The sequence below is a fragment of the Melanostigma gelatinosum genome (assembly GCF_949748355.1).
Source record: "Melanostigma gelatinosum genome assembly, chromosome: 22".
Taxonomy (NCBI): Eukaryota; Metazoa; Chordata; class Actinopteri; order Perciformes; family Zoarcidae; genus Melanostigma; species Melanostigma gelatinosum.
The window spans coordinates 8135143-8155512 of NC_136655.1; the positions used below are offsets into that span (position 1 = coordinate 8135143).

Genomic DNA, 20370 nt, shown 5'->3' on the forward strand with positions numbered 1-20370 from the left:
GAGCAAACTTTTTTCTAAAGGCCTCTCTTCCCTCTCTCCTCTGCTCCCTCCTACCCTCTCCCTCCCCTGTGACTAATTTATTGTGAGTTTTCTTTCTCCACTCCAAGTGTGTTACTCAGCAACATCCTGTCTTTCTTTAAACACCAGACAGCATGCACAATATGCTGCGTTGTGTGTGTGTGTGTGTGTGTGTGTGTGTGTGTGTGTGTGTGTGTGTGCGAGCGTGTCATACCATGCCCTCTTGTATCTTCGTGTTGGTGGGGCTCTCCAGTAGCTGCAGTTGTTTCTCAAAGAGCTGGGCGATGGCTCTGTGAACTAACTCGTACTGCTCCTGGAGAGACAAAAGACGAAGACGTAATGAGATGAATGGAGGAGAGACGAACGAGGGGAAAAAACGAAAGGCTTCCAGCAAATCAATAAAAATGCAAAAGCGTTCTCATGTCTAAGCTCAAAAACATCCATTTACAAGGCTGTGGAATACAACCTGTGTGAAAACAATAGAGCGGCGCTTCCCTGATGCACACTGATTGAATCTCATTACTCTCCCCCGTAAGGCAGTAAGTGTATTGCTTTTTCGGAAATGACATTAGAGTTACCGGCTTCCAGCAGTCTCTATCAAGGCAATTCTATCAAGTACCTAACGGGGCTCGGTTTCCCTCTCAAAGCCGGGACACGTGTGAGGGAGGGGAGATCATGAAATAGGCATGAAAGCTACAGAGGAGGCTGGGTGCTTTGTTAAAAGTCAAGACGTTCGTCACATTTGAATGGATGCTCGTTAAAAAAAAAAGAAGGTACAAATAGGACAGGAGAATGTAAGTGATGTCCAGCTGAGGCCACTAGAACAAACCTTGGTCTGTACAGCGGAGTGTCGTTGCGTCCTCATCTCTTGGATCAACCGGAAAACATTAAAATCTTCTGGTATTTTCTTTAAAAAGCACACAAAACATAACAGTCATTCTCACTTGAACCTAAAAAGGTATGTTTTAGGTATGTGTAGGAGTGTGTGTGTGTTTACATACCCCAGCTTTGAGGAGGTTCCACGTGTAGTCGATAGCACAGATAGCTCCCGTCCTCCCACAGCCGGCACTGTGCAGTCACAGTCATACGGATTAGATTCAACAGAGGAAGAGCACGTGGAAGTAAAGACACAAACACACTTTTTCCAGCTTCCTTCCTCATCACAAACACCACCTCTGGATTCAACTCTGTTCTCAACCACATGTATGAACGTTTTGTATGCAACAACACGTCGACTAGACAGGATGGAGACAGGAGCCAAGCATCATGTGGCATCACGCATACAACTTTATCTCATGCTGTCAGAGAGCCTCTGCTACTCTAACGAGCACAGTTTCTCCACCCACAACCACACACACACACACACACACACACACACACACACACACACACACACACACACACACACACACACACACACACACACACACACACACACACACACACACACACACACACACACACACACACACACACACACACAGCTCTAAGTCCTGCTGTGTAACAGAGGAACCAGGAAATGTCCTCCGGCTGCTCATTAGAGTTCATTACACACACACACGCACTTAGAGAGGACTTAAATCTACAGCCTCATGAATCAGTGAGTTTCATTCCTGTCGACGACGTCGCCATCGAGTTGTTTATTGGTGGAAACGGTGAAGTCATCCTTCGTCATGCACGTAGCATTGCTCAGAAGGCCTCCAGCAATCGTATCTAATAACTACAGCTGCTATTAGATTCTCAGCAAGTAAGTCAAAACAATGAAATGTTCAATATGAGATCTAGCTTTTTCCAGGAGTAGACGTGTAGTAGTTGTTGCGTGTCGGGTTTAGCCGCTGCTGGAACATAGATTTAAAAAAAAACACACCAACCACCCGGCCACCTGTTGCACATTCTCACTGCCTCCTCACGATGAAAACACCGTCAGTCTCATGAATCATTCAATTCGAGAGCACGTGCAAGAAAAAGTGTGATTCAAGAGTCAACTGGAGCCAGCGATGCCAGTGCGAGGCTTCATTTCATGCATAATATATACACTTCTCATGAGTGTCTTCTTCCCCAGACGTTGTCTTAGTTACAGTATGTGCGTACGTGTGTGGGAGGACGTTCTGCACTGCACCTACCTGCAGTGCACACATATCGGGACGTCGTCGTTCTCTTGGTATTCTCTCATTAGTGCGATCATATCCAGTATGGAGTCAAAGGACGAGGGGACGTCGTGGTCGGGCCAGTTCATGTAGTGGAACTGCGTTATCCTCCGAGTTTCCTGCAGGGGAGACGCACGCATGGATGTTTTCAAAAGGTTTAAAGAGGGTTGATGGAAGGTCAGCGAACTGAACCACAGGGCCAAGAGGAGGAAGTGAATACGTGGGCGATATTTAAATGTCAGCATTTATTAGCTTTTAGTGGAGCTGTGCGGGGATGATATCAACATAGTTCTGTTTCTGTGCAAAATGTCATTGCCCAAATGTATTTCTGCATCGTTATGTGAGATACTTCGACATAAACACTTTCAATATAGATTTTTTTGACAGTGAGGACTGGTTTTATAAAAAATGCTTTCATCAAGTAGTCTGAAGAGCAGACGGAGCAACAAGTCAGAGAACTCACGTTCTCATTCTCCACCGTCAGAGTCCGGAGAAAGTAGTCTGTTCTGGTCTGCTCAGATTCCTAGAAAACAGAGAACATTCACACAATCCTTGACTGAAGCGGTCATTAGAACAAAATGTGAGAAATGTGGGAGTCCAGAACACCAGACCCCCCCCCCCCCCCCCCCAGCTCTCTCTCACACACACACACACACACACACAATCAGAGATTTGTCTACTCACACAGGAGATTCTGAAAGGGCCAAAACTCATTGGCTCCTCCCCGTGCAGCGGGAAATACCGCTCACACTTTTTCTAACCGGAGAAGAAACAGGAGTTAGCTTTGGCTGAGACACAACATACCAGACACACATCACAGCTTCCTGTGCACGCACACACACACACTTTCTGGCTTGAAATAAACAATTAACGTCACATGTGAAACGGTGGCATTTACAGAAGGACTAAACACACGGATACTATACTTTATATACATACCGGTACATGTGCAACACAGACAAGTATAGAGGCATCAATGAAGGCGATGATAATTATATTTTCCGTGTTAAGACAAACAGGCCGATGGGGCTGTACAGACTCATGAACATACACATTCACGCACGCAAACATTCAACAAAGGGATTGAACATCGCGGCCTTACCCTTCCCATCTCAAACTCTCGACAAGCCATCACAATAACCTGCGGAGACACAAACAGGAAGGATTACAGTCGATATTTACAGCCAGCCACTCACAGGTAAGTCTTACATTTCACTAAATACCTATTCCTGTGTGTTCTATTCATGAAATGCTGAATTAAATTGTACACCGCTACAGCAGCAGAGCGGACTTCAGATATTTCCGGAGCGCTACGTTTCACTCTTGCATCTTTATCTCTCATCATTCAGGAGCAATCATCGCACCTTTCAGAGGGGCTGCGGTAGTTAAAACCGAATCACAGGCCCCTCCCCTTTCTGCCCATCTGGTTCAAGCTATAAGCACTCCCCACCTGCCCCCGACAAGCATATTAAACACTTATTCATATTGCTTTAATCATCACGCCCGACGCCCGCAGTAAGCAACAGCTTTCTGTCGCTATACTCAGCGACATCCGACCAGCCAGCGAGCCACACTCACAGCGACGTTGTACTCCCAGTTCATCCTCCAGAAGTCGATGACAGTGTTCTGCAGCGGGCCCTGAGTTGCAATGTAGGCCTCTGGGCCGTCCATACCCTGAAGGGAGGGATGGGGAGAAAGGGGGAGAAAAGGCAGTGTCACATTCTGCAAAGAGACTTTATCTCCACACTGGATGTTCCTGCGATTCATATATGGCACTTTATTCCACGAGAATGTCTCCCGCGCTGTAATCAAAGTGTCAAACAACAAAGGAAAGGAATTTCAGCAGCTTTTTTTTTTTTTTTACCTTGACGAAGTTAGCATTTACGTAATCTGTGTCCTGATTGGTCGTTTTTAGCGTCAGCTTCACCCTGGTGTGATCAACTGGGGATAAGAAAAGAAAAGAAAGAAAAAAGAGAGAAACGTATTTACTTTGATGCATTTGAAATATTTTCTACTTGCAGAAACAGTTGATGAAATAAGACGAGAGAGAAAAGAACAGACGGAAAGACAGACAAATGGATAGAATGTGAAATACTGAGAGACACAGACGACAGACGAGGACAAAGTGAAGAGAATTGTAAAATAAAGAGGTTAATTGACACACGCAGCTACATCCTCATTCCTAAGTGTGTGTGTGTGTGTGTGTGTGTGTGTGGACACATCTGTTACGGATGAAGCGGTTCTTCCTTTGCCTTACCAGCAGCTCATTCACTAAAAGCCTTAATGAACGGATGAAACGACAGAGGAGGAGAAGAGGATACAGATATAAAGGAGGATACAAATATACCCCCCCCCCCCCCCCCCCCCGAGGTCATGAAATACAGCGAGACCATTACACAACCTATCACTACGTACTGGCTATCTGTAACAGAAAGTAGAAGTGAAACGAGACACCAGACCACACCGGCTGATACAGCCAGACACATGATGCTACGACGCATGTGATGTTCTGTTGCATGCAGCTAACAGATGCATTGTTTTCATGGTTGGACTTTTAACAGCACTTGTAGTGCGAGTACTAGAGGCCACGCGAACAGACTAATTGTCAGCATGCATTTGTACTTACATGGCAGTATATCTTTATATCGGTTCTTCTTGACATTCTCCTCCTTCTCTCCTACGTTGGTGGGGTAGATCTTCTCCGTCCGATATTTCGTCGACAACCGTCGTAACCGCTGGAATAAACAGCACAAGAGGGAATGTATTTAGTGGAACGTAATAACGTATCTTTCCTTTTCCTCCTCTCTCCCGCCTGCACAGATTAATACGGAATTTGTTCGAGAGTATAAACGGAGCAACGCGGGTTCCACTCGTGGAGGCAGTACTTTTGTTCGACGGCACACAGATGAATGACAGCGGGGCAGGGTCAACCTGTGATACAGGTCAGACAGAAGTCGGAGTATCGCAGCGCTAAAGATACAAAGAAAAGCTTCACGACAGAGATCCAGAGAGCAGCGACAAAAGCGTTGGACGTGAAACTTAAACCTGTGGTGTTGTACTGTTAATCTGAGTTTCAATTAAGCTTTATTTAATGTATATTTGCTCAGAAGCGCACATACGTATGTATTATAGTGATTAAACTCTTCTGACACACTCATCCTTCAACACAGCACCCCCCCCCCCCCACACACACACACTGCTGCTCCACTTTGCATGATAGCGCATCAAGATAAGAAGATAAATGCAGCCAAGTCTAACAGGAGCCGACATTGATGAAGACACATGCAGTTAATGGGAGGAGAGTCTGGCAGCAGGTGTCTTAGACCATTGCAAGTTCATGTTTTTAGCTCAAATCCTTTCTCATACAGAAGTGGTTCAAGGTGCTTTACACCATAATAATAAAAACAGAAAGGCCAACTGGTGAATGCACGCATACAAATACAAAGACGTGCATGTAGGCGCCGATGCACACGCACAGTTTTTATGGCAGTATTTGATTTACAGGATGTTTTGCATCAAAGCGATGAGGTGATTTGTCAGATATTTGATTTGTTGCATGAAAGGACTTTTCAAGGCCACTTTCTCTCTGCTAGTCCCTTTGTGGTGCCTCTACACCACCAGGTCACACTGCGACATTAAATTACATAAAGCAGGAAAGCAGATTTTACTACCAACAATATACCAGGAAACATTAACAAAACGTATCACATCCTGCTGAAGTCACCACTGAGTCAGTGTGCTACAGATTTCTATTGTACTCCTGCATCAAGCATCCTTTCTGAGAGGAAAGAGGCTTCGGCCGCTGAGCACAGTTGGGGTGCTGAAAACACTTTGTGATCAGATGTTAAGGGTGCTTTCACACCGGACCTGCTCGGTACAGTAAAAACTAACTGGGGTCCGTTTGCTCGGGTAGTTCGGTTCATTCGGGCGGGTATGAAAGCTGCCAATCCAACCCAAACAACTGAACCGAGACCGCCTGAGAAGCAGGATCTCGGTCCGCTTCACCCTGTTGGGGTTCATTTGAGATGTGAAAGCAAGCGAACAGCAGGATTTTATGACAGCAGATGTGTGATTTTAGAAGATTTTAGGCCAAACTACCAATAAAAACATCTGTTCAGGAAGCGACCTCACCGACCTGTAGAAGGCCGTGCATATAACCTTCACACAGCTGCTGTGTTTGTATCCGACTCTGTACCGACAGCTCATTAAGTCCATTAAAAAGAGTGTGACGGCCATCAGTAACACGCCTCATGCACAGCTCTGTGTGCTCCTCGACGTTCGCATCTGTGAGTAGACTACTTGCAGTCTAATAATATTAATAATACTTATAATCAGTTATTTCTTCGTGGGCTTTGCAACACCGGTTTAAATGGAATTTGGTTCCCCATGCGACGGTAGATGCGGGACGACAATTTGGTCCGGATCAAACCAAGCGAACTACAGCTCAACTACAGGTTTAGGGGACTTTCTGAAGCTTCCAGTGAATTCCATCACTCATGCCTTCTCTCTTTCTGAGACAATTAAGCGTCACTCTACTGTTTCTCTCTCTCTCTGAGAAAGTCAGTGTGGGCGTTCGGAGCCTCGTGTGAAAAACCGGTCCCACCTCTTCTCTCTGGCACCAACTGCAGGCTTTCCTCGTGTTGCTCTCACACACACACACACACCCCTGATTTCCTGAGAACTCTCAAACCTCAAGACTCGTCTTCCTGTCCCCGTTCCTCTTTTCATTTTTGTCGTAACTTCGTAGCTATTGCGGAGGAATACGCAACAACACGCACGCAGACACGCAATGCAAAGACACATACCGACAGAAACGATTGCAAAAAACATGGATGTGATGAAAATGATAACTACAACATCAACGACAGCATTGCATAGTTGAGGATAGGGATGCACTGAGACCCGGGTAATACGGACTTAAATGGTCGGATCGGGAATTGTGACAATGGAGCCGATCTATTCAATGTTTAGATACCAAATACATTATATACACTTACATTTTTATTCCTTGCTGGATTAAAAAGTTGTTTTTTTTAAGTGTAATAGCTGTTCATTTTGAAGATGTTTTACCAAGTTGCTGGTGTACGATTTTAATGAATTCATAACAAGTTGGTTCATTTGTATCGATGTCTTCATTTAAAAAGGTTGGATCGTTGCCAGTTGAGAACTTCTTTCCTTTAGTTACAGCTGTTTGTCGTACATATTGTTTTCGTATACACACCGGTATCTTCCGTGCATTACATGTCAATCTAAACTGTGCATAAGTTAGAAACACTTCAAAAGAGATGATTCCCAGAAACCACCACAACTCTCACTTCCTGTCTTCTGTTCATTTTTTTCCTCTGAAAGTTGTCTGACACGGGGCTTCAGTGCTTTCATAAACTGACGAGCTGACTGCTGTACTCACTTAATACACTACTGACATGCACACACACACACATAAACAGCTTAGACTCGCGGCACAGAGGCACCCTAAAGACATAATGAGTTTTTCGGCTTTCATTTTGCATCACTCGTCTTTCTAAACCACCACCACGACGACGAGCTGAGGGAGAGGAAACAAGGGAGAGGAAAGGAGATGGGGGAGGAAGAGAGGTACACACAGAGACTGTGGGCGGCAACACAGCTGTGCATGAGTTCATTTGTGTCTGTGTGTGTGTGTCTGTGTGTGTGTGTGTGGTAATAGCGTTGGAGCTCCTCTGGCCCCATGTGAATTACATTTCTAACAGAGGTCTGCTTCTGTGCTGGGCCAGAGCCCGGGAAGACACACACACACACACACTAACACAGGAAACCACAATGAGCAAGAGAAGGCAGGCAACAGGGATTCGTGATGGTTTGTGATTCTCCCAACCCACAAAACGCATTATGTGGAGACAAACACGTGCACTATTGTGCCTTCTAACGCTGTAAAGATCACATGTACTTTATTTGAATGTACCGTTTGAAGACCATGAAATCTGGCATTTCGCAGCACCTCGTCAATGATTCGTTTCGGCCCTGAATCGCTGGTTTTCATCTATACGTGATAAGACTACGTCAGCTCACCACTTGTATAATCATGGGGTCAAATTGAGGATTAGCAACAGAAAAACAAAAACCGAGGAAATAACTTCAGTACCCCGCTCAAAGACGAGAGAGGCACAGGTGTATCAGCCGACCGTCTGTTTAACGGCTGACATCAGGTTAAAAAAGCCACATCAGACGCAAACGGTACATGTTTTGCTTCTATGTACCTTATTTGACTGATTGTGGAAGAGGCCTTTGTAATATGTTTATGGCAGTATGCCCACTTACTACAGCTGTCAACTTACCAACAGATGTAGAGAGGAGCGGTTGCTTGAAAACTAGAATTGTTAAAAGCTGGTTTCGCATCCTCCATTTGTGCTCGAGCAGCAACGCAAAGGGAATGACACAAAGATTAGTAAATGCATCGGTGGTTAGAGTTGCGTTCCATGATAATGGAAAATAAACATCGCACATATGAAAGCTTTATTGTATTGAAAGCTTTTTTAAATTTGATACATCATTATGAAAAACTAACTTGGATGGAGACCCAGCTACCTTCTGTCTTGGCATTTTTCTCTGTACTTTCCACTGTCACGCAGACAGACCCTGTTTCTAATTCCTCTTACTTCCTGTTACGTAAAACACACACACACAAAGATAAATAATGGGTAAGCCTGGAGGATGCAGAAGAAATAAAGCAGAGGGAGAGAGTACCTTTTTTTAAACAAACCAAGAGAGGTGGGGTGTATGGGAACGAGGAAAAGAGCGATGAGGAGGAGAAGAGGTGTTTAAGATAAAAGGAGTGGTATGGAGAAAGAGGGGGGAGAAACAAAGGGGAGGTGAACAGGGAAGAAAGAGGGAGAGCCAAGGCTTTTAAGAGGCTCTTGGTTACTAAGCCAATGGGGGTTTTTTTTACTCCTCGTCTCTGTCGTCTATTCACACACGCTGTCGCTTCGCACTAGCTTATGATCTGCACCGATTCTCATAATAAATTCATCCTTTAAGTCATTTTTTTCAAGCACAATTGCCAAATATGTGGCGGTTCTAGCTTGTTAAATATGTGGATTTGATGCTTTTCTTTATCATATACGATAGTAAACTGAACATCTTTGACTTTTGGATTGTTAGTTGCATAAAACATAAGTTTGAGCTCTGGGAAAATAGTGTATTTCTGATATAAATCCTCTTATTTAACAACAGTATGTTACGTGTACACAAACACGTAGAAAACATTTCTCTTCACGGGAAAGGGAAGTTACTGAACCACTAGAAAACCCATCAAACCATTTTCTATGGTTTTCACACAGTAAAACACTAGAACGCACCTACGCTGCACTGTTGTGGTCTAGTCTGCAAAATAAAAAGTGCAAGGAATATTACCCACATTTTAACAGCTGATGGACATTTCTTAGAAGAAGATGTTCACTTGCTTAAACTAGTGTTCAACTTTTCGGACAAACTGAGTTACAGTAGTTTGGTCAGCCGAGGTCATCTACCGGTGTATCAATGGTGGTTTTTGTTTTCTCCTTCGGTCTTAGAATTAAAAGCAAAAGTGATCGAGTGTGGAAGGAACAGGAGCAACGCGAAAACGATTTTATATTTCTACCTTCCTACTCCCTTCTGCACCTATTATTTTTGCAACTTCCCATCAGTTAGAGGAGTAAAACAGCATGACTGAGTTGGGCAGTTTCCTGTGAACACTCGACTTCCACCATCTCTCACACACACACACACACACACACACACACACACACACACACACACACACACACACACACACACACACACACACACACACACACACACACACACACACACACACACACACACACACACACACACACACACACACACACGGCGTTGCCCCAAAAGAGCCCAGTGCCTACTTCACAGACCCCCTTCAGGGTGTGACTGAGTCATGTGTGCGTGTGTTCGCAGACACATTTCTTCACAATGACTTGACTTGGCCTGAAATAGCGCCGAGGATGCCGGGCCAGTTACTGGACACAGAGCGAGACAGATGGAGAGACGACAGAAAAAGAAGATTGGGAAAAAATGTCGAGAGATGGAAAGAGCAGCGGAGAGGTAAAAGAGAGCGAGAGAGAGAGATGTAGCTGTTCGTGGGTCTAACCTACTTTCTGTCTCCTGCCTGAATAAGTCAGCATCGCTGTACTTCACACTGAATTATTCACACACACACTTTTTTGAAGTCAGCCGTAAGCACTGATCGGCAGAAAATATGCTCTCCCTGCAGAAGCCATGGGAAAGTGTGTGTGGGGCCAGGAAGTGAAGGTGTCGAGCGCCAGAGAGAGGCCGTGCTGACGGTCACCTCACACACACACACACACACACACACACACACACTAAAATAGGTCACCTCTTACAAAGCACTCTGAAAAATCAATCTCCCGTGCAGCGAGCATGCACGGAAAAGATGCACTGCTAAAAGGGTCGGTATGAAATCAGACAAAAAGGCTGCAACGTCATGTTTAGTTGTACAGAAACAAAGCGACTGAGCGCACGAAAAAACTAATGTGGAGTAGTGCCAGGAAGGGGGTTGTGATATAAAACCGGCAGACACTCTAAGAAGTTCCTTCTCCGGTCCAAGAAATCGTCCAGCAGTTCAGGTTAGTTTAACGGTTAAACAGAGACGAATAATCAAGCTTGATCACTCAGGAAATAACATGAGACACAACCCTGACCTTTAGCAAGAGTCAGGGGTCCTGGACTGTGTGTGTGTGTGTGAGACCTCGTCGTTAGCTAAAGATCCCGACAAAGATAATGTCCGACGACAAGCATCAGTTGCCAAACTGCATACTCGCATGCACACATCCATGCATTGTGCAGTCATTTCCACTTCATGGCTACTGGCCAATGTAGGTCAGTGGAGCACTGATAGCATGAGTGGGCATGAACGCAAGCACGCACACACACACACACACGCACAGCAGAATGTGCTTTCCTTTAATTAGCCATCAGGCTTCCCTTTATCTGTATCCGTCACTCTTTCATTTTCAGTTCCTAAACCATCCAAATGTCTGACTCTTATACAAATCACTCAGGCAGAGATGAGAGTACAGTCGCATCTTGTATGTGTGTGTGTGGGGTCGGAGATAGAGGGTCACACTAACTGCTGGAAACACCTGGCCTGAACCGAAAGCAACCGGTTCAACCAGCCATTTAAAACCACAGTCACCTCTGGGTGCCCACTTCCTTTGGGACCTCAAATCTCTGCTCGGCATGTAGAGTACTCGGTACACAGAAAGTCCTTCTCATTTGGCTTCCTTTGAATAACGAGTCAGGGATGTTGTGGCTTTTAAAAACGTCGGCGGACAAAACAAAGTGGACAGAGAAAATAAACGCAGGAGGAAGGACGTAGTGGGGAAAGAGATGAACTGAGAGATGTGGAAAAACATTCATCTTCTGGTTAAAGTGTCAGGATATCTGTTCGGGTGTGTAAATGCGTTTCCTCCACCTGTTTTTGTGTACGTTTTCACGGGTCAAAAAGGGTCTTACGAAATATGACACACTGGAAGAAGACACGTGTGGTTTTATAGTTTTAAAACCACACGTGTCCTGGAGTGAGACACTGAACCCCCCAGTAGTGCTATTCTGCAGCTGACCACCATGTGACTTTCCCTATGAAGATCTGAATATCATTATCTTCACAGCGTGACCTCCTCTCCCGTCACCATCACGTCTGTCTCTGAACATCAGCTCAGAAACAATAAACGCTCTCTGAAGCTCACTGCAACTCAAAACACAACACATTCGATATCATCCAGGAACGCATTACTGACCGAGAGCGGAGAGGAACCCACGACTCTTAGAAGTGTGACGTGTTGGATTGTCAGTTACCATTGTTGACTCCGCGGCCACACCGAAGCAAACACACAGTGTACATTTTTTTCAGGTATGTGCCTGGTGGTGGTTTCCCGCTCTTGGGCTCGGCCTGCTGCAGGAAGCAGATGTGGTTAAAACCGCATGTAATCCCAATCAGCTGGGACAGGAGCTCATTGTGCGTTTAGTGTTTGTGTGCATGTTTTTAATCACTTCCCTGCTCTGATATTCATAGTCCATATATGGGGGGGGGGGGGGAGGCTTGTGACACCAGAGGAAATTGGGAAGTCTTGTTACAGTAACATGAGGCGGGCTTACAGTGGTTGACACACACACACACAGCAGCCGACCCCTGCAGTGTACCCCCTCTCCACCCACGCACGCAAACAAGCTAATAAAAGCGTACAAACACGCACACCAGGTTTCTCATTCCGTAGCCAGTGATGGAAGATGGCAGATTTGAACAATTATGAACCCAAATTAAAAACTTAGGATGTATGATTTTCTTTACTGTCTTAGCTGAGTTAATCTCAAACAACCCTGAACACAAGTCCACTGAAAACACACAAGATATAAACTGGCACTTGCCTGCATCCCTGACCAGTGAGATGTGTGTGTGTGTGTGTGGGCTTGTAATACATGGGCATAAAGGCTTCCAGATCATGTGCTGCAGGCTCAGATATGTGTGCAGCCACTTAAAATGCAGACACAAAACTCACAGAAGACGAGGGGAAGCCCCCTGGTGACTCTGGAAACAGCTACTACACACAAACCCACAAGAACACACACAGACACACACACACACACACACACAAGCATGTTAGGCATCGTCCCATCTCATTTTCTTGCCTCCCCTCTGAGTATTTTATGTCTGCCCAACAGGACACACGTTTAGAGAAGTGTGTGTGTTTGCACTTTTTCACTTTCTTTGATGTGCAGCTCGGGAGTAATCTGCTTGCAAAGGTGAGGCAGGAACACACACACACACACACACACACACAGATCACACATGACTAAACCCTTTCTAGACTACAATGTTGAGCCCAGTGTTCCCAAAAGCAGGTACGCGATTATGCCCGTGTATTTAGAAACAATATCACGCAGAACTGATCACACAAGTTAGATTGTATTGTTAGAGTGGTTTATTTACATCGTGCTCTTTATTTAATCTCTCATTTCCAACTTGAACCACTTCGTAGCTACATTTTACTGGACCTGTGAAATGATTCTTAACACCTCTATAAAAGACACTCAACGTGTCTCCTTCTAGCTCATAAATGGGTCGCAAAACACCCAGGCATCTGTTCATATGCAGACGTCTGCTCATGTGCCACACGGGGACGCATGAACAGACGCCAACATCTCAACGTGTTTGGAGAAATGTATTCTCAGCTCCGTGTTTGACAACAAGTTCGATTTTGCATACGAGCCGGCTGCTGCCAGCTAACGGTGCTTACAGCGCTAACAGCGAAAGAGCTGACACAGCAAACACTGTTTACCTGAGGGTGGGGTGCCACGCTTTCGTGACACATGTACAGCAAACACGGTGAGGCATTGTTTTTTTTAAAGTCTTCTGTAATTGCACGTTTCTTTCGGGCTGCGTGGTGGCAGAGGGTTTCCCATAACACTGAGGTCACAGGCTCTACCCCTGCAAGCTTGCATGTCTGTCAACAGCTGTGTGCGCAATCAACCTGGTCTCGAGCTAAACTCCACTCCTAACACCTCTCACTCACTGCCACCGCAACACAAATACAGGACTCTTCATAGATCACCGTGTGCCCTTAAATGTGCTTTGTAGCGAGTAATGTAGCCAGTATTAAAGGTTGTCTTGTATTCAGGCCAGTCGCAGTTTACCTCAAGCAATCTTACCCGGATCTTCAAAATAAAAACGGTTACATTTCCTGTTATATTTTGACAGAAGAGGATACATTTATGTAAACCCAAATGTTGAATCTGGATGTGCCCATATCGTTGCCTCTGCAGCTGGCTATTTGTCTCGGTCTCTCTTACATAAGCGCACTAATAGCTGGTTTTGGGAAGTCGTGGGTTGACGGAGCCGGTTGATAACCCGCCCTGTGACACAAGTGAGATTGCCATTGTTTGGTTTTGTGAAACCAGCGACTGCAGAGATGCCCCGTATTTTACAAAACCTGCGTCATGAGACAGACTCCGGCACTCGACAGTACATGTTTGGCCTTTCATCCCATTTGTATCCCTTAAAATGACGCGATCGTCATCGGACCAGATTGGTTACAATGATCATACGTTTTAGTGATGTGTGACGATAAAGGTAATTTCATATCTCGATAACAATATCTATATTACGATATAGCACGTTCTATGGCAATTCAATAAATGAATAGTATATGTGAAAAAAGAAGACACTTTTCACATGCCAGATGGAAAAAACAAACAAATTCAAGTGTTCGTGTGCCATTACAAACAGCTGCAGAAGGAGTATCGAACGGAGCATATAATATCCGCCTTGTTGCCCTTTCCAGCGCATTGTAATTATGCCAATAAAATATTCCATATTTAAAACAATAGGCAGTCAGAGTGGGTGTTCTGGTGACTCAGTGTGTGCAAAGGAGCACACCCCATGTGCGTGTGGCGTTGTCAAGCTCGACTCCAGCAAGCGAGAGCTTCACGCGAGGCCGGCAGCAACCGGCTGAAGCACTGACTTCACATGTTGGCTGACGAGTCTCGACCGCGCTCGAGACTCCGACCACCGGAGCTCCATCGTCTTCATAATACAGATGAAAAACTCTTAATTCACCCGCAGATGTTGCCATCTGAAGGCAAATTTAGCTTGAAGACCCCATTCACATGAATACCATGAACCTAAAGCTTCCATGCACAAAAATATAACTGGATTACTATAAATGTATTTCACAAATAGTTGAAATAGAAGCCTTTACATGACATTTACGCGAGCAGTTTTATAGTCGTGTTGCTGTCTGGAGGGATGTGTGATAGCCAAAAGGCTGAACAGGAAATGTGTGTTTCACTGTAGAAAGGAATTATTGTGTTTCATGCCAATGAAGCTCATTTTGAAAAGGAAAACTGAACAGACATCACGTGAAGAATCGAGGCATGACGATTTTACAGTAGTAACCCGGGCTGAAGGGACGTTTTGTTGGGAACACTGATAAAGAAACCGAAAGGTTCCCGCCCACAAGCTATAAGATCGCCTCTCCTACGGTTCCTCCCAATGTCGAGCAGCACAGGACTGTGTGCAGCAGGCGGTTTGACAAGTTGTGAACGAGAGGCGCTTAAAGAAGAACCTACGTTTACACCAGTCAACTCTACACGAAGAATGTACGATTAAGAGGAACCAGCAGCCAATAAAATGTTCTCTGAAGAGATACTACAAGATTGTTCCATCTATGTGTCTGTAATATAGAAGTTCATCCATAAAGAGCTTCATCAATGCCTCCCGCACAGCACCAACGCCCCTCGTAGTCTTAGGTTGAAGAGCAACATACGCTACCTCCCTGTTTTACGACACACGATCATCCCCACGTCGTCAGCACACAACTGGACACACATGAGAGCTTTCCTCATTTTCCGAATTTGATACAGTCCTATTTTCAGCGTGAGGAGCCTGACAAATTGTGTAGCTTTTATCCAAAGTGTGCCCGGGAGTTGATAAAGCTCCGGGTTTAAAGCCAGGACAAAATGTTATGAAATCGACCAAGAAAGAATGTTGCAAGCTCCAGCAAGCAGCTCGGATGAAGCAGGGAAGTAAGGAGAATGAAGTGTGTGTGTGTGTGTGTGACTGTAGGCAAGGTTAACCCAGACACTGATTCACCTCTTTCACAAACAATCAAACTTCTGTACAAAAAACCCCCCCACCAAACCAACATTTAACTTCCCTGTGACATGATGTGAATCAGAAAGGAAATCCAAACCTACAGTCTGCAGCTACAACTCGTTCAACTGTTTCTTTCTGAAACCTTCGGAGGCTTTGCTCGGTTACATTAAACTCACAAATGAAGTGTGCACGCGTCCTCCAGCTAGCATTCCCTAACGTATCCCCCCAATCAACACCTAATATGACCGCATAGTGATGCAAATGGTGTTACAGGAGCACCGTGCTGGTTGTGGCTATTTCAGCAATTTCACAAGCCTGGGACGAGTCCCGTTTGGTGTCCTGGAGTTGCAGAAAAACAACATCATCCAGCGATGCATTGTGGGTCTGACTGCAGGTCAGCGGTCATCACGAGGCAAACAAAATATGTTATTGTCTCTTTCCACATGTAAGAAAGTAGTAAAGTAACAAAATACAGCACTGTAGAATTTGGTATTATATCCTTGTCAATGTTGACTAAAACATGGAATCACAATCACAAACAGGATGCATGTTGCAGACCACAACTATGGAGGGACAGCAAGAGAAAAGAGAGACAGATTAGGTTTTGTTTGTATCCCCTCGAGGAATATACACTCAGTTGCCAGTTTATCAACATGGCCGGTCTAATACAGCAGCCCTGCTCTCAATCCAACCCTCATGAAGGCTATGATGTTAAACTTGAATCAACTCCATGGTCATTTTGGAGACTAGATTGTGGTGCAGTTCAATTTGATGGCATTATATTGTGTCTCAAATATGTTGTGCACCCTATAAACTGAGTGTATTGAGCCTGAAAGCTGGGGAAAAACTATATTTAGCAAATAAAGCTATCGATTCAACGGTCTTTAGGTTAGATTTGTCATCCACTACCGTACACATCGGCCCGAAACCTCTACTAAGTAAGCAACTGCAGTCATTGTATAAATATTTCATATAGATTTTCTAGCAATAGGCTAAATACAAAATGATGCATTTTACAGGTACACCACAGGAGATGATAGTAGAATGAAGCTCAGTGGACGGTCACTGCTCATTGAGTGTGACAGAGGACAATGAATCACTGCACTGTATCCTAACAATCAGGCATGGTTATCAGACAGTGAGCAATAATAACTGCACTTTAGCACAGCATTTACCTACAAGCTAAGCTATCCCTGGAAAAAAAAAAAACAGCCCAGGGGGCGCTGAGAAGTCACGTGAACGTGTCTTGTTTTGCTGTTGTCTCTTAATTTTTTTGAATAAAAAGGAGTCGGTAGTGTTTCTGTGGTTTGGGAGACAATGCTAGGCCGCCATGTAAAGCCTGGAAACGGGAAGGGAAGAGGAAGAGGGCAGTGTGGCCGCCCCTGCCTCACCTCCTGGGGGACACGGGAGACCAGGAGACGGGGGGGTGGGGGGGTATGGTGTGGAGGAAAAAGGGTGGAGGTTATGATGGGAGAGAGGTCTGGTGGAGGTGGGTGTATGGTAATAGGAGGCTATAGGTAAGCTCGTGTAAATGTTGACCCACCATGAAGTCGCTGCCGAAGTTGTCCTCTCCCCTCTCCTCGTCCCCCTCGCTCATGGCCTTCACCCCCTGGATAAACTTTCTCAGGATGCCGGCTTGGTCCATCCTTCAGTCCTCTTGTAACGTATCCCGTTGCCTTTTTGTAAAAAAATATATATCAGCCTCCCAAAGTAGCAAGGGAGGAGAAGAAAAAATAAAACAAAAAAGGGACACAAGGGAAAAGGGGGGGAATAAATAAAAATAAATAAGCTTCACGGATCTTCCCAGAGACTCATCGTCGGTTCATAACACAACACCTTCTTCTTCTTTTTTTTATTATCGCCCCATGTTGTTTCTCCCTTTCCTTCTTTCTTCTGGGCTGTTTTCCACAACGGTAACGATTCGTCCCAAAGAAAAGCCGCCGCGGCCGGGCGTTCACGTCCGCAGACAAGTGTGCAGCCGCGGTGTCACATAAAGAGTGCACACCGGGCTCTGTGGGGAAAGAAAAAGAAAAGAAAAAGGACAAAAACCTTCTGGTCCGGTCAGTCTATCTACCCCTCCCTGTCTACCTCGGTTGCCACATTCACACACACTGCTGCTAGTTTATTCGCTACTGGGGAACATCCGGACTGGGCAAAGCCGAGGGGGAACAAGACCCTCCCCTTCCACACTATAGCTGTCTGTGATTGGACAGCTGAAGGCAAACAGGGGAATTCCATTGGCTAACGTAGATGTAGCTCTGCCAAAGCACCACGTTTGATTGGATTGAATGTGTGTCTCTCGTTTTGATGCGGTTCGTAGTCGGCATCGGTATAATAAACCACATTTCTGTGAATAAAAGAAAGAACCAAATTACTGTAAAAAAACAACAACTAGATAATAAGAGATATATAATTATAAGAATATGTCCAGTAATCCTTTTTTTCCTGGAAGTATTTTATTGCTTGGAGTATTTATACTTCAAATGTGTTGTGTGTGTGTGTGTGTGTGTGTGTGTGTGTGTGTGTGTGTGTGTGTGTGTGTGTGTGTGTGTGTGCGTGCGTGTATGTGTATGTGTGTGTTTTAATATGTAATTAACTGCCAGATAGACCAAAGATCATTTTCCAACTTTCCATAATTTCTACTCAAATATAAAAGTTTTGTCACTTTGCAACATGTTTTTATTTTCTTGTCATTCCAATAAAATATTGGATTTTGTCTTTGGAACATATGTCAATTGTGTTCATTTTCCAGCCATATGTTATCCTATGAAAAGACTGTATATATATATATATTATACAGTTTCCATATGTATTACTTTTTGGAGTTAAATCTGATTGTTTTAAACCTGCCGTGTTATGATTTTAATTTTCCCATTAACCTCTGGTCCAAAAGCAATCCTGACTAACTTTATACTCTTACATCTAACCTTACTGTCATTTGTCTAAAACAGTTGCTTACCCAAGTAGCAACCAAACAAGCAGTAAAGTGTTCTGTGCTTAGTCGTCACTGAGAATAATCCTGTTCAATTACTGTAAATCATTGATGCATTGATGTGAAAGCATTTCTGTTATGTAAGCGGTCCAGGTGGCGCTCTGTCTAATTCCTTCAAATCGTTTTAGTGGTGGTGGGAGTCACATGTAACACATTGAAGCCACTGACCTGCCCCACTATCTCCAAATATTACACAAACATACACGTTTGTCTCTGTCAGGAGATACAGGAGAGTACAGGTTACAGTAAGCCTCTTTCTACCGTTTAATAATCCGGTCATTCAGCCATAACGCTGTTATTGATTCAATAGCACTAACACAGTTAGATGGACGGACGGACGGACGGACGGACGGACGGACAGACAGACAGACGGACAGACAGACAGACAGACAGACAGATCGATAGATAGATGGATAGATGGATAGATATTTGAAGGCCAGAGTAAATAAGCAGCTAACAGCCAACAGATTAGTAAAATATATAATCTGGATGAAGATACAGACAGAAATAGAAACAAACAAATTCATCATGAAACCTCCCCACCGGTGGTCACTCTGTCACATACGTAACATATGTTGTTTTACACTGAAGTGATTGGTGTTTTGCAACTGAATTTATATTAATATTTATGCTAATTATGAGCATCCAGGTCATTTACTTTTAGTGGAATTGACAAACTGGTGAGAAAAACAGAGCTACGGAGATGGAGAGAAGAAACAAAAAACAAATGGTGAATTGGTATTCTCGATAGAGCTTCCGGGGGACGGAAACTCAATAGACACTTCTGCATGATTAACTCTCTTTCGATAAGCACACACAGAAGGGGAATCAAGTGACATTGTTGTCCTTTAGTTCTACCAGTGACAACAAACAAACCCGTCTATTCAGGCCGAGGAAGAGGGAGAAGGAGAAGGAGACGCTGTCACTGAGCCAACAAGCTTTCCACACACAAGCCGCTTCTTGTTGCTCTCGTCTTTAAATGTATTTGCTTGTTATCCTCGGTAAATTTCCCATGTTTTCCTTCTGTGTTTCTGTCCTCTCTTCAGTTGCCAGACATGAGCAACACAGTTGATTTCCCTGTCTGACAACAGAGTCTTCATCCCAGCCAATAATTGCACAACGTGGAACATTAACAAGACGGAGAGAACACACAGCATGCAGTCTGTCAACAAGCACAAGGTGACATATTTACGTATTTTGTGCAGCCAGCAGTCGAAAACGCAAAGATATTCAGTTGACTCACAAAAACAAACCTTTTTACTTCCCTGTATCAACGTGATCTCTAATTCTCTAATTCATATTTACAGCCACAGACAATACAGTCTTTGATTATTTGCCTGAAAATGGAATTTAGTAATAATATTCATGTGCAGACAGAATTGTTGAACGGGCACTATTTGCATGTTTTCATTTGATCTCTTAAGTTATTTCATATTTTTGTGCCAATAAACTCTCTAACTGACCGATTGCAGTGAGGTCAGCTCTGTCTTCATGTCACATTTGTGTCCATGCAGTGTCTGTACAGAGGAGTGCGACCATGTGACTGAATC

At 44.4% G+C, this 20370-nt stretch overlaps 1 protein-coding gene across 4 annotated transcripts in view; it reads right to left on the reverse strand.

Annotated features, from left to right (window-relative positions):
- The window catches only part of ptpn12 (protein tyrosine phosphatase non-receptor type 12), a 32913-nt gene extending 14998 nt beyond the window's left edge, over window positions 1-17915 (reverse strand). For all 4 annotated transcript variants that reach the window (XM_079294132.1, XM_079294129.1, XM_079294131.1 and 1 more), the window contains exons 1-11: window positions 17372-17915; window positions 4792-4900; window positions 4030-4106; window positions 3744-3839; window positions 3268-3306; window positions 2850-2921; window positions 2629-2688; window positions 2142-2284; window positions 1020-1086; window positions 848-925; window positions 233-331 (exon numbers count right to left, since the gene is read on the reverse strand). In XM_079294132.1, the coding sequence (XP_079150258.1) occupies window positions 233-331; window positions 848-925; window positions 1020-1086; window positions 2142-2284; window positions 2629-2688; window positions 2850-2921; window positions 3268-3306; window positions 3744-3839; window positions 4030-4106; window positions 4792-4900; window positions 17372-17473 (942 nt within the window). In that variant the 5' untranslated portion in view covers window positions 17474-17915. The remainder of the gene's footprint in view (window positions 1-232; window positions 332-847; window positions 926-1019; window positions 1087-2141; window positions 2285-2628; window positions 2689-2849; window positions 2922-3267; window positions 3307-3743; window positions 3840-4029; window positions 4107-4791; window positions 4901-17371) is intronic.
- Window positions 17916-20370: the final 2455 nt, after the last annotated feature.